Below are 15,404 nucleotides of genomic sequence, written 5' to 3' on the forward strand. Positions count from 1 at the left end.
ATAAAGTCCGTGTGAACTAACTGATATCACTATATCAGAGATCAATTGAAAATGATAAACTATTTCAATACTGGTCAAGGTAGAGAAAATAAACAAACTTTATTTGTATTTTAATGCACATTTTATAACTTTTAGTCAGTGCTTTCATATCTTGCAAAAGTTTCAATCAATTTTCACACTAAGTAAATAAACTATTTCAACTTAACTTGGCACTAACATTCTAAAGGTTCTCCTTTCCTCGAATTCTCACAGAAAGTTTCTCTCTTTTGGCATAAATAATGACTAATAATCCAATTAGTCTACACATTATTGCATTACCCTAGTCAAGAGTCAAGAGTCAACACCTGACATATTATTGTATCAATATTATACAATTACTTATCTTTTCTCCGCATTATATAGTTACCACCTTACCAAGCTAACTGTATCCGTGTATGTATATATAATCATATAATCATATACTGACCTGAAAGTCTGAAACCATATATCAGTCATGAATCTCATCTTCTTCATTGTTGTTTTCATGTTCTATTTCTGTTTACCAAACTCATGCCTTACTTCTGCCAATTCTTCAGTAGACCGTCTCGCCCTCTTAGCAATCAAGTCTCAAATTACTAATGACCCTCAAGGTGTTCTGAATTCTTGGAACACCACCATTTCTACGTGTCAATGGCACGGTGTAACTTGTGATGCAACACCTTCACAACGAGTCGTTGGCTTACGACTTGTCTCCTATGGTTTAGTAGGAACCTTATCACCTTCTGTTGGAAACCTGAGTTTCCTTCAGAATCTGAGTCTGTCTAATAACAGTTTCCAAGGTCATATACCACCTCAAATTGGTAATCTTCTTAGTCTAAGGTCTCTAATTTTACAGAGGAACTCCTTCGAAGGAGAAGTTCCAGCCAATATATCTCAATGCTCGAAACTAGAGAGACTTAGTCTTGCAGGAAACCATTTAACAGGAAGCATTCCTCGTGAACTAGGCCGTCTGTCAAACTTGAATTACTTAATACTGCAGGAGAATCGATTCACAGGTGACCTCCTCAACACGGTTGTCACGAACATGACTTCCTTAAGCTATTTGTCTGCAGCTTTCAATTCTTTTGAAGGAAGCATCCCTGACAACATTGGAAGAGTTTTAACAAATTTAGTTTACATTAGTCTTGCACAAAATAAGATTTCAGGTACCATTCCTTCGTCGTTTTACAACCTTTCATCTCTCTTTGTTGTTGATTTGGACCTTAATAGACTAGAAGGGACTCTTCCCTTCGATATTGGGTTTCGACTTCCTCAACTTGCATACTTCAAAATAAGTGGCAACTTTTTCCATGGTACTCTTCCTCTGTCTCTTTCTAACCTTACTCAGCTTCAGGTTCTAGCAGTTTATTCTAACAATTTCACAGGAAAATTCATGTTTAGTGCTCGAGACATGCCCGATCTTAGAAGGCTAGATATCTCTTTGAACTATTTGGGGACGGGAGAACCTGATGATCTGAGTTTTGTACAAACTCTTGTTAACTGTAGTCAGTTAAGTCTGTTAGAATGTGGTTCTAACAGATTTGGTGGCATTCTGCCGCGCTTTCTTGGTAATCTTTCAACAGAAATTTCTGTGATAGATTTTCAACAAAACAATCTAACTGGAAGCATTCCAACTGAACTGTTCAACCTCATTAACTTACAGAGACTACAATTGTCAGACAATGAACTAACAGGACATCTTCCACTTGAGATTGAAAATTTTAGCAAGTTAGAACACTTTTCCTGCAGTAACAATCACCTCATTGGAGATATTCCTTATTCATTAGGAAATTTATCGCGGTTGAGTGAGTTATATATGGATAACAATAGCTTTGAGGGAACTATTCCCTCGAGTCTAGGAGAGTGCACAAATTTATTATACTTGATACTTTCAGAAAACAACCTCAGTGGACTAGTATCTCCTCATCTGTTCCATGCTTCAATGTTACTCGAACTTCATTTGGATCATAATCGTCTGCAAGGAGTCTTCCCTGGGGAGATTGGTCAGTTGAGGAATTTAGTGGTGTTAGACATAACAAGAAACTCATTCTCAGGAAATGTTCCATCTAGCCTTGCTAGTTGCTTTGGCCTTCTTGAACTTCAAATGGGAGAAAACTTCTTTACTGGTTCAATTCCTCAATCTTTCAAGTCTTTAACTAGTATCAAGTACTTAAATTTATCTCATAACAGACTGTCAGGCCAAATTCCGGATTTCCTGTCTAATTTTTCGTTACAAGGATTAGATGTATCTTTTAATGATTTAGAGGGAGAGGTTCCGAGAAGAGGGGTTTTCACAAATACAAGTGCCGTGACAACTTTGGGAAATAAAAAGCTTTGTGGAGGGATTCCTGAGATTCGCTTGCCAAGATGCTCAACCAATACTACCTTGGCAAGAGGGTCTAAAAGGAGAGGTAGACTGTCTGTTGCTGTGACCCTGATTATCACGGTAGCTTCTTTAGTTGTTGGTGTGTCGATAATCTCAGCAATATATTTCCTGATGTGTATTAGGAATAAAAAGAGCAAGCTATCTCAGGGATCATTGTTGAATGTGAAGGAGCCTTTCTCAAAAGTATCTTATAATATGCTTCTGAAGGCAACTGACAGATTTTCGGAAGCAAACTTAATAGGTGCAGGCGGTTTTGGTTCTGTTTATAAAGGAGTCCTTGATCCAGAAAACAGCATGGTTGTAGCCATTAAGGTTATCAGCCTTGAACAGAAAGGCGCGAGAAAGAGTTTCATGGCAGAGTGTGAAGCATTGAAAAATATCCGTCATAGGAACCTACTTAAGATTGTCACTGCTTGCTCGAGTACAGACTTCCAAGGCAATGATTTTAAGGCATTAGTATACGAGTTCATGCCAAATGGAAACCTTAAACAATGGATTCACATTGAACAGCATACGAAACCCCTGAGCCTCCTCCAAAGATTGAACATTGCCATCGATGTTGCTTGTGCACTGGATTATCTGCACAACAGTTGTGATACTCCTATAATTCATTGCGACTTAAAACCAAGCAACATTCTCCTTGACAGCGACATGGTTGCCCATGTCGGAGACTTTGGGTTAGCTACATTTCATTCGAATGCAAGCACATATAACAGCAGTTCAGTTGCAGTTAAAGGGACAATTGGATATGCTGCTCCAGGTAACTACACTACTTTGTTAAGGCCATTCTGTTCATTTTACGCGAAAAATGAGTTTTTGATATGCAAATCACTTCAGTTGAGTAAAAATCAGTAAAGGAAAACTTAAAAGCATTTTTCACAAGTTATTATTAGTATTTTTACTGATCTGACTTTTGAAACATTCTGTTTTGGATAGAGTACGGCCTAGGAAGCGTGGTATCAAAAGAAGGTGATATGTACAGCTATGGAATCGTGTTGATAGAGATGATGAGCAGTATATTTCCCACAAATAAGATGTTCGAGGGAGATTTAGACCTTCATAAGTATGCTAAATCAGCATTGTCTGACCAATTCACAGAGATTATCGACCCAAAGCTTTTTGATGATAATGTTGTTGCAAGCAATGGAAGTCAATATGTAGCTTTGGCAAGAAAAGACTGTTATCTTAAGTGTGTATGGTCTCTCATTGACATCGGCGTGAAGTGTTCAGTAGAGTCACCTCAAGATCGAATGAGAATCGAGGATGCCTTTAGAGAGCTACAAGTAACACAGGAGATGTTCCTTAAAGAGCTAAGCGTCGTTGAAGCAATGCAGTTTTAAGGTTTCTAAGCTGCATTTGTTGAAATTTTAGGCTCTAACAGTCTGCAGGAATATGTGCTATGTAGCTGAAAGATATGAGGCTCTTACATACAAAAATAACAAAGCTCAAAGTGTTCTTGTTCTCAATTATGAACCTTGTTACTAAACAATTTAAGGATGTTTTTGTGATATTTTCTAGTTTTATAAGGCTAAATTTGATTTAAGATTGTCTTTTCAAGTTTTCTGAGACCAGAATTGACTCTTAGGGGAAAAAACACCACATCAGATCTTAAAAAAGATAGACTCGTTCGTTATTATTATATTGTATTTACCAATTTCTTGGTTTTAGTGTAATAATTAGTCAAATATATTATAATCATCATGATTTTGAAAACTAACAATAAAATCATTTTTTCTGGACGAGAACTCTATTTTCCCACAGCTGCAAAAAACAATAGCAAAAGAAAATAAGAAATGCATCATTCCAAATTACTCTGAGTCAAATGTTTACAATAATTGACTTGGTTATCTAGAGAACTAAAGCAAAATGATTTCAACAAAATGGTCAATTCTATTTTAAACAATTGAAAGTTTGCAACACAACAACGTTACAACGGCACAAAAATGATCACAACAACGTTAATTCTTAATGCAAGAACATTCTAGAACATACTTGAAAGGAAATTAGAAGCCACTAAAAATACGTAATGGCTCCTGAAATTTCTAGAACATTATAGTTACAAAAAATGTGAATGAAGTTTTAGAATTATCTAGCCATTTCTTTCCTCCACCATGTTCAACTATAAAACATATTGGTGTTTGGACATCATTGTAGGAACAATCCACCAACATCTATCCTCCAATATCACCCCAAGAATCCGATATCTTATAGAGCAGTATAAATGTCTCTTCTATGTAATATTACATCTTAGAAAAAATTACATTAATTTTTGACATGTAAAATAACTTATGAAGAAAAGGAATCACATAAATTACTAAATGAGACAATGTACAGTTGGTAAAAGACATTATTCATGCCATCGATCTCTTTATTTTGTGCTGCATAATGTCGTTTAATTGTATACAACTAATTTACTGCATTCTAAACACGAACGTAAAAGTAATTTGCAAATGATGTGAGCATATGTAGGGCTTGAGTGTTATTGACAAAGTTATACCTATTAATAATACAAACAGTTGTACATCATTGAGGGAATTGAAAAAAAAATGTACATCGTCTATTAACTTTAAACTAACACATAATCCGTACCTTATAGATAGTGTAGCATGGTACATGAACCTTGTTGATGATTTTCTCATAAAATCTGTATGTTTGATTATGAGTTCGTTTATACTTCCGCTTTATTTTTAAAAACTAGTATTTAGGAACTAATACAATTCACTCCCTCTTAAACTTATTTATTTGAACTATCAATTTTCTGCATTGGAGGGATTAAAAAAAAAAACACATATGGTTTATCAAATTTCTGTATGAGATTGAAAGTTAACCTCATGAATAACTATTGATTACAAATATTTACAATTACCACTAATACACTCACACACCTCTTACAACTACTACATCATTAGTGTAACGTATCATCTATTGATTTTAGACTAACACGTAATCCGTACCTTGTGGATAGTGTAGTATGGTGCCGGAAATTTGTGGATGATTTTCTTGTAAAATCTGTGTTTGATTTTGATTTTGTTCCTTTATACTTCCGCTTTATTTTTAAAAATTAGTAACTTAGTAACTAATACAATCCACTCCCTTTCGAATTTAGAGATTAGCAAGAAAAAAAAAAATCAAATTTTCTGTATGAAATTGAAAGCCAATCTCAAGAATAATTATTATCTATTTTCTTATTTTAAAGGGATGGTGGTAGAAGGATTATAAAAACATCTTATTTTCACAAATCGATTTTTGTTAGAATAGAAAATTAAAATTAAATCAAATACATACCTTATCACAAGTTTCGAATAGTTTAAAGGGTTTTTTGCCAGAATCTTCCTAATACAACCTAAAATTTGTGAGAAACTACCTAATAAAAAAAAAATGTTGTAAGAAACTACCTTATAAAAGCTAAAATGTTGTAAGGTATTACCTTTGGCCAAATTTCCACCGTTAATCTGATTTTAAAGCGTTGACTTACTTCAAAACACCCCCGAAACCACCACAGAGGTTGCTTTTCAGGGTGGTAAGGTTATTTTTTTGGGTGATTAGAAGGTATTCCAAATTGGTGAGGGTAGTTTAAATTAAAGTCGCGATTCGGAATGTTGATTTTGGAGTTAGAGGTGGTGGTTTTGGGATTGAAGGGTGGTATGTATCGGCTTGGTGAAGGTAATTTCAAGTAGGTTGCGTTAGTTTTGAGGTGAAAACTACCAGTGGTTTTGGGGTGTTTTGAAGTGGGTCGGATTTCTAGCGGAGTTAGTATTTTACAACAATTAACATTTTGTTAGGTAGTTTCTTACAACAATTTACCTTTTATTAGATAGATTTTTACAACAATTTTTTTATTAGGTAGTTTCTCATAAAATTTGGGCTTTATTAGATAGTTTTTGACAAAAAATCCTAGTTTAAACTATTCCTCTATGAGCTGATCATCATCATTGTGCACTATGAAATGTTGGTTGTAAGATTTGAACTTTTGACCTCTTGACCACTATGAAATGACCAAAACCAACTCCTCCACATAAAAAATCATTACAAATATGTGCAAAATATTACTTTTATCTTGAGCCAAGGGGGAGGCCATGGCCCACCCTAGCCCCCCCTTGGCTCCGCCCCTGATCATTGTTAAATTCACATTCCCTCCACTGTCACTAAATTAAAATGGATATTACTTAGGATTTTTTTGAAAATAACACCATAAATTTTACAAAAAATGGATTATAACACCACAACTTTTCAAATTTTGATTATAACACCACAAAAAATAAAAAAATAATTTATTTCACCACCATCTAACGGATTTTTGGATGTAATCTGTTAAAGGGACCCACGATGAACACGTGTCGATAAGCCCTTGGTTAAAAAAAAAAGAAAAAAAAAACCCTAACCTAAACCCAGCCAAACCCACCACCAGCACCACTTTCTCCAACCGCGCCAACGCCTAACCCAAGCCGACGGCGTCACCTGCCCCTCCGAAACCCGGCGAAATTCTCCCTTCCCTTCTTCCCCCCCCCCCCCCCCCCCGAAAACCACCCCAACCCTCCTTAACCACTACAAATCACCGCATACCCACCACAATTAACCACCTACCACAGCAAACACCAACCCCGAAAACCACCCTCCCTTACCTTTCACCCTCAAAACGGCCAAAAATCGACCACGAAAGCCCTCGATTGGTCGATTTCGACCGCCGATGTCGACTGCCGATTTCGCAAAACTGGGGGAAATGGGTGTGGATTTCGCGGCAGATCAGGAATGGGGGTGGATTTTGCGGCGGTTAGAGATGGTTTTTGCGGTGGTTTTGGAGGGCTTAAGGTGGTTTTTGGGGAGGGAGAGGGGGCGAAGTGGTGGATCGGCGGTCAAAGGCGTTGGTTTCGTCGGATTTTGTTGAGGCAGTGGAAGCCGGCGGCAATTGGCGGTTGAGGGCGGTGGTGCATAGGTGGTGGGAGGGCTAGGTTAGGTGATGCGGTTCCAAGGCATCAATATTGTTATTATAATTATTTTTATTGTTATTTTTAGTTTATTATTAGATGACCGAATTTATTAGGATATTTTTGTTAGTTTAATTCGGTTAGTATAAGATAAGCTTAACTTTAAAGATCATATTTGCAAAATATTATCTTTACAAGTTAGAGTTAGTTTCCTAGTTAGATTAGAATTTGTTTTACCGATTTTTAGGCTATTTATTTAGCTTATAAATACGTGATGGTGTTTAACGAAAAGTATGATTGATTGATTTGAAATTTATAAAGTTTTACGTAAGCTTGTGCTTGTGTATTCTTGGCCTAGTTTAGGTTTTAAGCTCGTGTTGCTTAGCGTTTCTTGACCGAGACTCAAGATTCCAAACCTTTCAACTGCGATTGAAGGTTATATCCATCAAAATTCATATCAAATTGGTGTGGCTGCTGTTTGACGAGGGTCGAGTTTGACAACTTGTGTCAAAAAACTCAGTTTCGAATGTCATATTGATCGACTTGGTTCTCCTTCGTTTATTTGATATGAATTTTGATGGATATAACCTTCAATCGCAGTTGAAAGGTTTGGAATCTTGAGTCTCGGTCAAGAAACGCTGAGCAACACGAGCTTAAAACCTAAACTAGGCCAAGAATACACAAGCACAAGCTTACGTAAAACTTTATAAATTTCAAAATCAATCAATCATACTTTTCGTTAAACACCATCACGTATTTATAAGCTAAATAATTAGCCTAAAAATCGGTAAAACAAATTCTAATCTAACTAGGAAACTAACTCTAACTTGTAAAGATAATATTTTGCAAATATGATCTTTAAAGCTAAGCTTATCTTATACTAACCGAATTAAACTAACAAAAATATCCTAATAAATTCGGTCATCTAATAATAAACTAAAAATAACAATAAAAATAATTATAATAACAATATTGATGCATTGGAACCGCATCATTAGGTTTTTTTTAATATTTATTTAAACCACTAGACACTTGACACGTGTCTTGTACGGACCCCACTAACTGATTCCATCCAACAATCTGTTACATGGTGGTGGTGAAATCCAATTTTTGGATTTTTTTGTGGTGTTATAATTAAAGTTTGAGAATTTGTGGTTTTATAATCCATTTTTTGTAAAATTTGTGGTGTTATTTTCAAAAAAATCCTATTACTTATTATAGAAGGGTGACATTACTTTTATGGACATCCTATTTAAACTTGCATAATTATTTTTGTCAAAAAAAAAAAAAAAAAAACTTGCATAATTATTTTTGTCAAAAAAAAAAAAAAAACTTGCATAATTATTGATATGACATGAATTTACAACCTCATTATTGTTGAATTCATTCATCCCCACCACATCACTTAATTTACATTGCCTTCAGATAGGTAACATAACTCTTATAAACATTTTCTAACATATACATGACTATTAATCCCGTATAAAGAAAATAAATGACATGTTCACACAATCAGATCACTTAAACTGTAAAACACATATATTCATCACCCAAGAGTTGGTAAATCTATAGATTTATATGAACAGGATTTAAAAAAAAAAAAAAAAAAAAAAAAAAAAAAAAAAAAAAAAATCTCTAATTACACGGAACAGTTCCAAGTAAACAAAAATCAAATTCTATCACAATCTAAAATTACAATAAACTTAATCCATTATAGCAAAACAATTAATCATCTAAACCCACAAAATAATCAAGCAATTGATAATAGGGGAGAATCGAGGCTTAAGAGTGTGTTTGGGTGAAAAGGACTTTGAAAGGTTGGAATTTGAAAGTGGTGGGCATGTTAATCCTCCAGCTACTTGTTGTGTTAAAGCCGCTATTTTATTATTATTGTTCTTTTGTGCTGTTTCTTTCTCTTCTTCCTCTGCTAGAGCTATTGTGATCGTGTTAGAATTGTCTCAACATATAATTACCTGATATCAACTTGTAATAATTTTAACGATAATTAGAGATATTAACAATTAAACTCGTTCATTGGATTATGTAATAAAAGAAACTTGTCAACTAAAAAGCATGACTTCATGAGGACTAAAAAAACACTAGTATAAGGCTGTTTGTAGTTGAATGTTCTTTCAATTAGATTGTTCTTTTTTATTGATTGTTATGTTGGGTTGATAAGTTGATTGTTGTTTATGATCTTTTACTATTTATATAGGTATAATTGTTTTCCTCGATATGTTCATTTAATTGATCTATGTATTTTCAATTGTGTTCTTTACTCCATGTGTCCCTAAATAATTGACACAATTAAAACTGTGCACAAAATCACAAATGCTGATATATCAGTTTAATCTTATTCTTATATAAATATATATTTATAAAAATTATTAAAAAAAAATTATATTATAAAACTTTATATTAATACCCATCTAACAATATATTTCATGATAAAAATATGTTTTTATTACGTTAATAAAAAAAGTATAGTCAAAGTTAATGTATGAATAGTGAAAAAAAATTCAATATGTTAATTATTCTAAGACGGATGGAGTATATTTTATGTTCCATTATATTTTTCTGTCCTTTATATTATTGGTAAAGCATGATGTAGCAGTTCAGTGACATTAGTAGTGCCTGAACTTTACCTGAGGTATGATTGTACAAAGAAGGTTGCACGGCCTGGGTCTTCTTCAGGTATGAACGTACCCGAGCGCCTTAAACCTAGATGCAATGAGGTAACAGCAATGGTTAAGAAATTAGTTCATAGAAATAATGGCGATAGATGGCATTCCAGACTCTGCCTAGGCTCTCATTAGCTGTCTGAAAACTTTCTTCAATCAACAAGAAATGATCATAAACTTTTGAATGCACGGATTGAGACAATTAAGTCGCATTTTCATAATGTAATCCAAGCTCATTCAATATATTCGAGACCAGTCTCTCTCTGTACTATTAATCACAAATTTTTACAAAGCTGAAAACTGGTCATACTGAACTTTTCAAGAGAAGGAAGGTTGGTATTACATAATGTAGTATATAACATCTGACACTACAGATTATTGGAGGAGGTTAAACTGAGATCGCCTTCATCATCCACATTTTGTCGCATGCTGTTGTTTCGGCCAGATGACAAGGCCCTAGTTCTATCCTCACCAATCTCAAGCTTGCATAGAGGACATGAAGCATTGATTTTTAACCATTTGTCCACACACTCGGTGTGAAAGAGATGGGTGCAAGGCAGTTCCCTTAACTCGTCATTGTCCACATAAGCTGCCAAGCATATACAACAAAGCTGCATCCAAATTTAAGAGAGAAACCATGAGTAGCTAATTCTAAGCTGAAAGTTCACAAAACAGACAAGCTGTACGATTATTGAACAGAAAGAAGAATTGGAAACATTTGCTCAAGGATGCGAAAGAAGAAGAGGAACATGACATTAATAGTAAAAAAAATTCCTTTTGAGTGCTACACGGTCAATCTACAAGTGGTATGGATATGTAAAATCACTTATATGTGAACGATCACTGATCTGTGACCTTGTGGCATGGATATGTAAAATTAACTTCTATGTCATTACTACCCATATGCATTCCTTCAAAAGATCAGAGTAAGAACATTTAACTTATCCTGTTATTTATTCTCCTATTGTCCCTCCATCAACCAGATGATTAGCAAATTACTTTAAGCTTTCTAATCCAAATTTCTGTAACCCCAGCCATGATTATAAAATCATTAATGAAGAATCGATTGAAACTAATTACACGACACTTACAGCATCTTCTCCAGATATGACGCACTCATTCTGAGCTCCATCAGCCAAAATGTCATCTTTGCTAGCCTTCAAGCATATCTGTTCATCATCAATGCTCCCATTTTTTCTTGACTTAAATTTGTAGGTTGGTAGAGCATCAATAGTTTCTATACTTGCTCCTCTGGGTTTTGAGAGATCTTCTCGAATACCCATTACTGAAATAATACAGGGCAAGCAGCAGAATATGGTAGCACATAATAGGAATGGCAGCGCATACCCAATGCAGCTGAAGGTAAGGAAAACTATACATAACCTGCATAGGGCACAAAAACTCAGTTCACATGAGGTATAAAGATGTAGAAGATTAATGGAAACTAATTATGGTTATGTACCTATACAGCTTTGGAGCTACTGAGGGGGAGGAATGTGCCCCAAAAATCCACACATTACCCACAACAAACCACACTGCAAAGAAGCAGTCCAAGGCCATCTTGAAGTGATCCACTACTCCATTGAGTCTGCAAATGAAAAGTTTTCTAATTTAGTAATGACGAAATCATTTTATGTCAACTTACAAAGAAATTGACCAAAAATCTTACCCAAGACATGGAAATTTATAGGCTACATATTCATCCTAGTTTAGATATTGGCCAGCTATTTTATTGACTAGATATCCTTATTCCCCACTGAGTTTTACTATTTCTTCTTTCCTTTTTACTGTATCTATTTTACCATTACCATTCCCTTCACTTCGTGATGCATATGCATATGCCATAAAATAGTATTTGGAAATGCTTCAAAAAAATTTCACTCCACGTATGCCCTACATAGGCTACATTTAAGTCCTTACAACTCCACCCTATTGGAAGACCATAAGGGTAATAATCAACCTGAAGCTTTCAAGCTTTTGCAAGACACAGTAATCCGGAAAAAAGACTTAGATTCACACATGAAAACAGTCTTTCTTAGTTCAAAGTTCTCTGATGTCTGCTTGACTACTATAAAAGCCAATCCACCAGAGGAAAGAGGTCCCCTGGACTACTACAATAATTAAATTGTTGCCTCTGTTAATCATTGTCTTTCAGCAACAGAGTTAAAATGAGAAAATAAACAGACTAGGCAGTCACATAGATATCCTTTCAAATTTTCTTCCTTACATCCATGATCTATCAGTGAATCCCTCCGATCTACCACATACACTACTCATTCAACCACAAAAGAGTTGAGCAATTTAGCCTTGATGTTTCAAAGCTTGAAAGGTCCGAAGTACAAGCCAAAAATTTATCATGAAAGTTTTCACGAACTCAATAACCCAGCATCAGTCATCCTAGTTCTCTATATATTACAAATTTGAGTTTAAAACATGGAGAACATGGATGTTATGCAAAGTATCAAAATGGCATAGACTTCATATGTTGCACACTGTAAATGGTTTAACTTAGTCAGCAGTCAGCACATGATAAAAGGGCACCTGTCTTAAGCACTAAAATCCTAACTACCAATTAGATCTTCAGAAAATTGGTATAGATTAACTACAGTATCTCATATTGCGAGTGAACACCCCCCCCCCCCCCCCCCCGCCCCCTCTCTGTAATTCTTTCATCATTGGCATCAACAACCAGTTAAATCCAAGTGACTAGTGCAGTCCAATTTATTCTTGTCCTCCCCTTGTTCTATTAGGGAAAATTTCTCTAACAAATACTTTGGTAATGAAATAAAATGCACACATTCTTTTTTATCTCATTAAGGACGGTCACTTTTTGGGTTATTCAAATAATAGAGAATTGGTCATTTTAAAACAAGCAAACAAACAATCAAACAAAAAAAGACATGCTGAAACAGTGATACCTACATGCAGTAGTAGCAGCACCAAAGAATGAAACACTCATCAAAAGCATAGTTATGCTTTCTAGAAAACAAAAAATTCCCTAATAACTAGCCCTACTGCATTTGGTGAAGATTTTCCTCCAAGATTTTAGTCGTCAATAATTATAAAAATTTGGACTAGAATGCATGTAAGAGAAAAAGGAACTTTCAGTTAAAAGAAAGATTGCATCTAAGGATACATATGCTCTATTAACCAAATCAGAACGGTGCAGATCATATCATTTATGACAAGACATCAACAATAAGATTTCATCATAACTGGGCTACTAACTCAATCAAATAGATGTTTACTCTTTTCTCTCCTCTGATAAGCATCTTTATGGTGTGACGGCAGCTAAGGTTAATAAAGAAACTAAAGACTAGACATACCATATTTTAGCTCTTGCCCCATCGGCCAAGATTGCCTTTGGAAATGAAAGAAATAGCTTACCGTACACTAATTCTTCGTCTCATTTGACTGTTTCTAGAAACTATACGTGAATTGTCATGGCTATTTACTTCTTGATTTAGAGGTGATGTGGAAACAGTGGCTTCAGCAGTGACACTCTCTGAGGAACTCTGATGTGCTTGAACTGAAAATCGATCACGACCACGGCTGCAATTGCGAAGACGCCAATAAAGAATAGGAAGTGTTGCAAGACAACCACATGCATAGCCCACAACCCAAGCAAATAGCGGGGCATCTGAACTCTTATATCTTGACAAGGACAGAATAACTACAGAAGCAACAATTTGAGCAAGAGTGACAATCAGCTCAACTGAGATCCATAGACCAGAATTCAATGGGCTGGTGTAACCATAAGAATCACCTCTCCCCACATAAGAGGGGTTTCCAGAGCTATTTCTTCCGGAAGAAGACTGTGGTGAGCTGGTTTGTTGTGTACTACTCGAAGGTCTATCTACAGTATCATGAGATTCAGCTTGATTCGATATACTAGAAGGAGCATCATTAACAACAGCAATATCAATTACATGCTGATGGCCTTCACGATCTTCCAAACGCTCCATAAGTAAAGGGAACTGATCTCTGGATGTCTCACTATGTAATGCCAGCAGGGGAATGCCCATCTAAATCTGAAAACAAAAGCGAGTAGGATGGGCGTAGCATAGAGAGCCCGGTATATATATACTTGCTCTATGCCTTTCAATTTCTCTCCTTTTACAAGTAGAGTCAGCTTACGTTCTGCATCAATCACCAGACATCACTGAACACCTAGCACCAGCAAAATAAAGAACCTTCATTTTGCTTGAACAGCCAAGCAAAGTCTAAAAAGACAGCATATACAAGATCACAACTTCATAAGTGTTGTGGCAAATTGAAGAAATTGCAAATCTATTACTCAACCAGAATTTCACACACCAAACAAAAATTACTCTTAAAAAAACAAACAATTTCACATGCTCTCAAACAATATTTGCTTAAATAAGAGGTACCCATTTTCTATTTTCTGCAAATTTACAAGAATCCTCACTTTTTTTAACCTTGTTTTCCAGAAATCCAAATGGGGTTATTGCAGATCCATATTTTAAGCAGCAACTAAATCTCATTCCATAAATTATCATAAACCCCAATCTAATAACAAAAAAATTCACTGAAAATTTTCCAATTAAACCCAACAAAAAAACACAAAAAGAAATAAATAAATCATTGTGTAATAAAACCCCATTACATAAATTCGAGCTAAGCAAAAACCCATCAGTGGGAAAGCACGCAATTCCTGAGAAATTACAAATTTGATGAACTTCAACAGTAAAAAAAGTTGAGCTGAAACACTAAAAAAAGGCATAATCCAAGCAAATTGTGCTAAATTAAGCAGAAGATACAGAATTAAATCAAGCAAGCAACACAGAAAGAAAAGTAATATACGTGCTAAAAAAAGTAGATAAAATTAGAGAAAATGATGGGAATCTTACAAATTTGGTCTGACAAGTTTCAGATTTCTGAGCTGATACTCATTCTGGGTAATTAAGCTTTTGCAAAATACGTAGCAGCTTTTGGTTTGAGTATTCCTACTTCACACTATGACGCAAAACATAGAAAAAGGGGCTGAATACAAGCTTAATAACGGTAGTACTATGTTTATGTTTGTTAATGTTATCTTTACCCAATTGCCTCAACCATAGAATTTAGTGTGCCCTATGTACTATGTTAGTATGTTACTTGAACTCGGGTGCTCATGTCCGAATGGGTATGCGTATGACTATACGAGTGTTCAAATCAGATATTTTGTTAAAAGAAAGTGCTTTTGCCTTTTTAGCCTAAGTGTCTACATGTTCCGTCAATGTCTTAATATTGAAATTTCTACTTAAATATTGGAGATAAAATGAAGAGTATGAGTAACATAAATTGGGGGCTTGCAGGAGAAATTGACAACTTCACTTGGATGATTTGGATTTTTTTTAAAATTCTAAAATTGTTCTTGTTGAGATTGTGGAT

The 15,404-nt window shown here is 35.0% G+C and overlaps 2 protein-coding genes across 4 annotated transcripts; one reads left to right on the top strand and one right to left on the bottom strand.

Moving 5' to 3' along the window:
* The first annotated feature begins 493 nt into the window (after positions 1-493).
* LOC145557902 (uncharacterized) lies at positions 494-3,793 on the top strand. Its single transcript, XM_081619080.1, has 2 exons — positions 494-3,164; positions 3,341-3,793. The coding sequence occupies exons 1-2, from the start codon at positions 494-496 to the stop codon at positions 3,742-3,744; spliced, it is 3,075 nt and encodes a 1,024-aa protein (XP_081475206.1). The 3' UTR covers positions 3,745-3,793.
* A 6,429-nt stretch (positions 3,794-10,222) lies between these two features.
* Positions 10,223-15,053, bottom strand: LOC145558701 (E3 ubiquitin-protein ligase At4g11680-like). 3 transcript variants are annotated; one of them, XM_081620016.1, is made up of 6 exons: positions 14,882-15,053; positions 13,777-14,180; positions 13,398-13,683; positions 11,473-11,598; positions 11,102-11,393; positions 10,223-10,621 (listed from the first exon to the last, which is right to left on the bottom strand). In XM_081620016.1, the coding sequence occupies exons 2-6, from the start codon at positions 14,033-14,035 to the stop codon at positions 10,379-10,381; spliced, it is 1,206 nt and encodes a 401-aa protein (XP_081476142.1). In that variant the 5' UTR covers positions 14,036-14,180; positions 14,882-15,053; the 3' UTR covers positions 10,223-10,378. The 3 variants fall into 3 exon arrangements, with proteins under 3 accessions (XP_081476142.1, XP_081476141.1, XP_081476140.1); XM_081620015.1 differs by having other exon boundaries at positions 13,398-14,150; XM_081620014.1 differs by having other exon boundaries at positions 13,398-14,180.
* Between the last annotated feature and the right edge of the window lie 351 nt (positions 15,054-15,404).

Source organism: Chenopodium album, chromosome 9 (assembly GCF_948465745.1).
Source record: "Chenopodium album chromosome 9, dcCheAlbu1.1, whole genome shotgun sequence".
NCBI lineage: Eukaryota > Viridiplantae > Streptophyta > Magnoliopsida > Caryophyllales > Amaranthaceae > Chenopodium > Chenopodium album.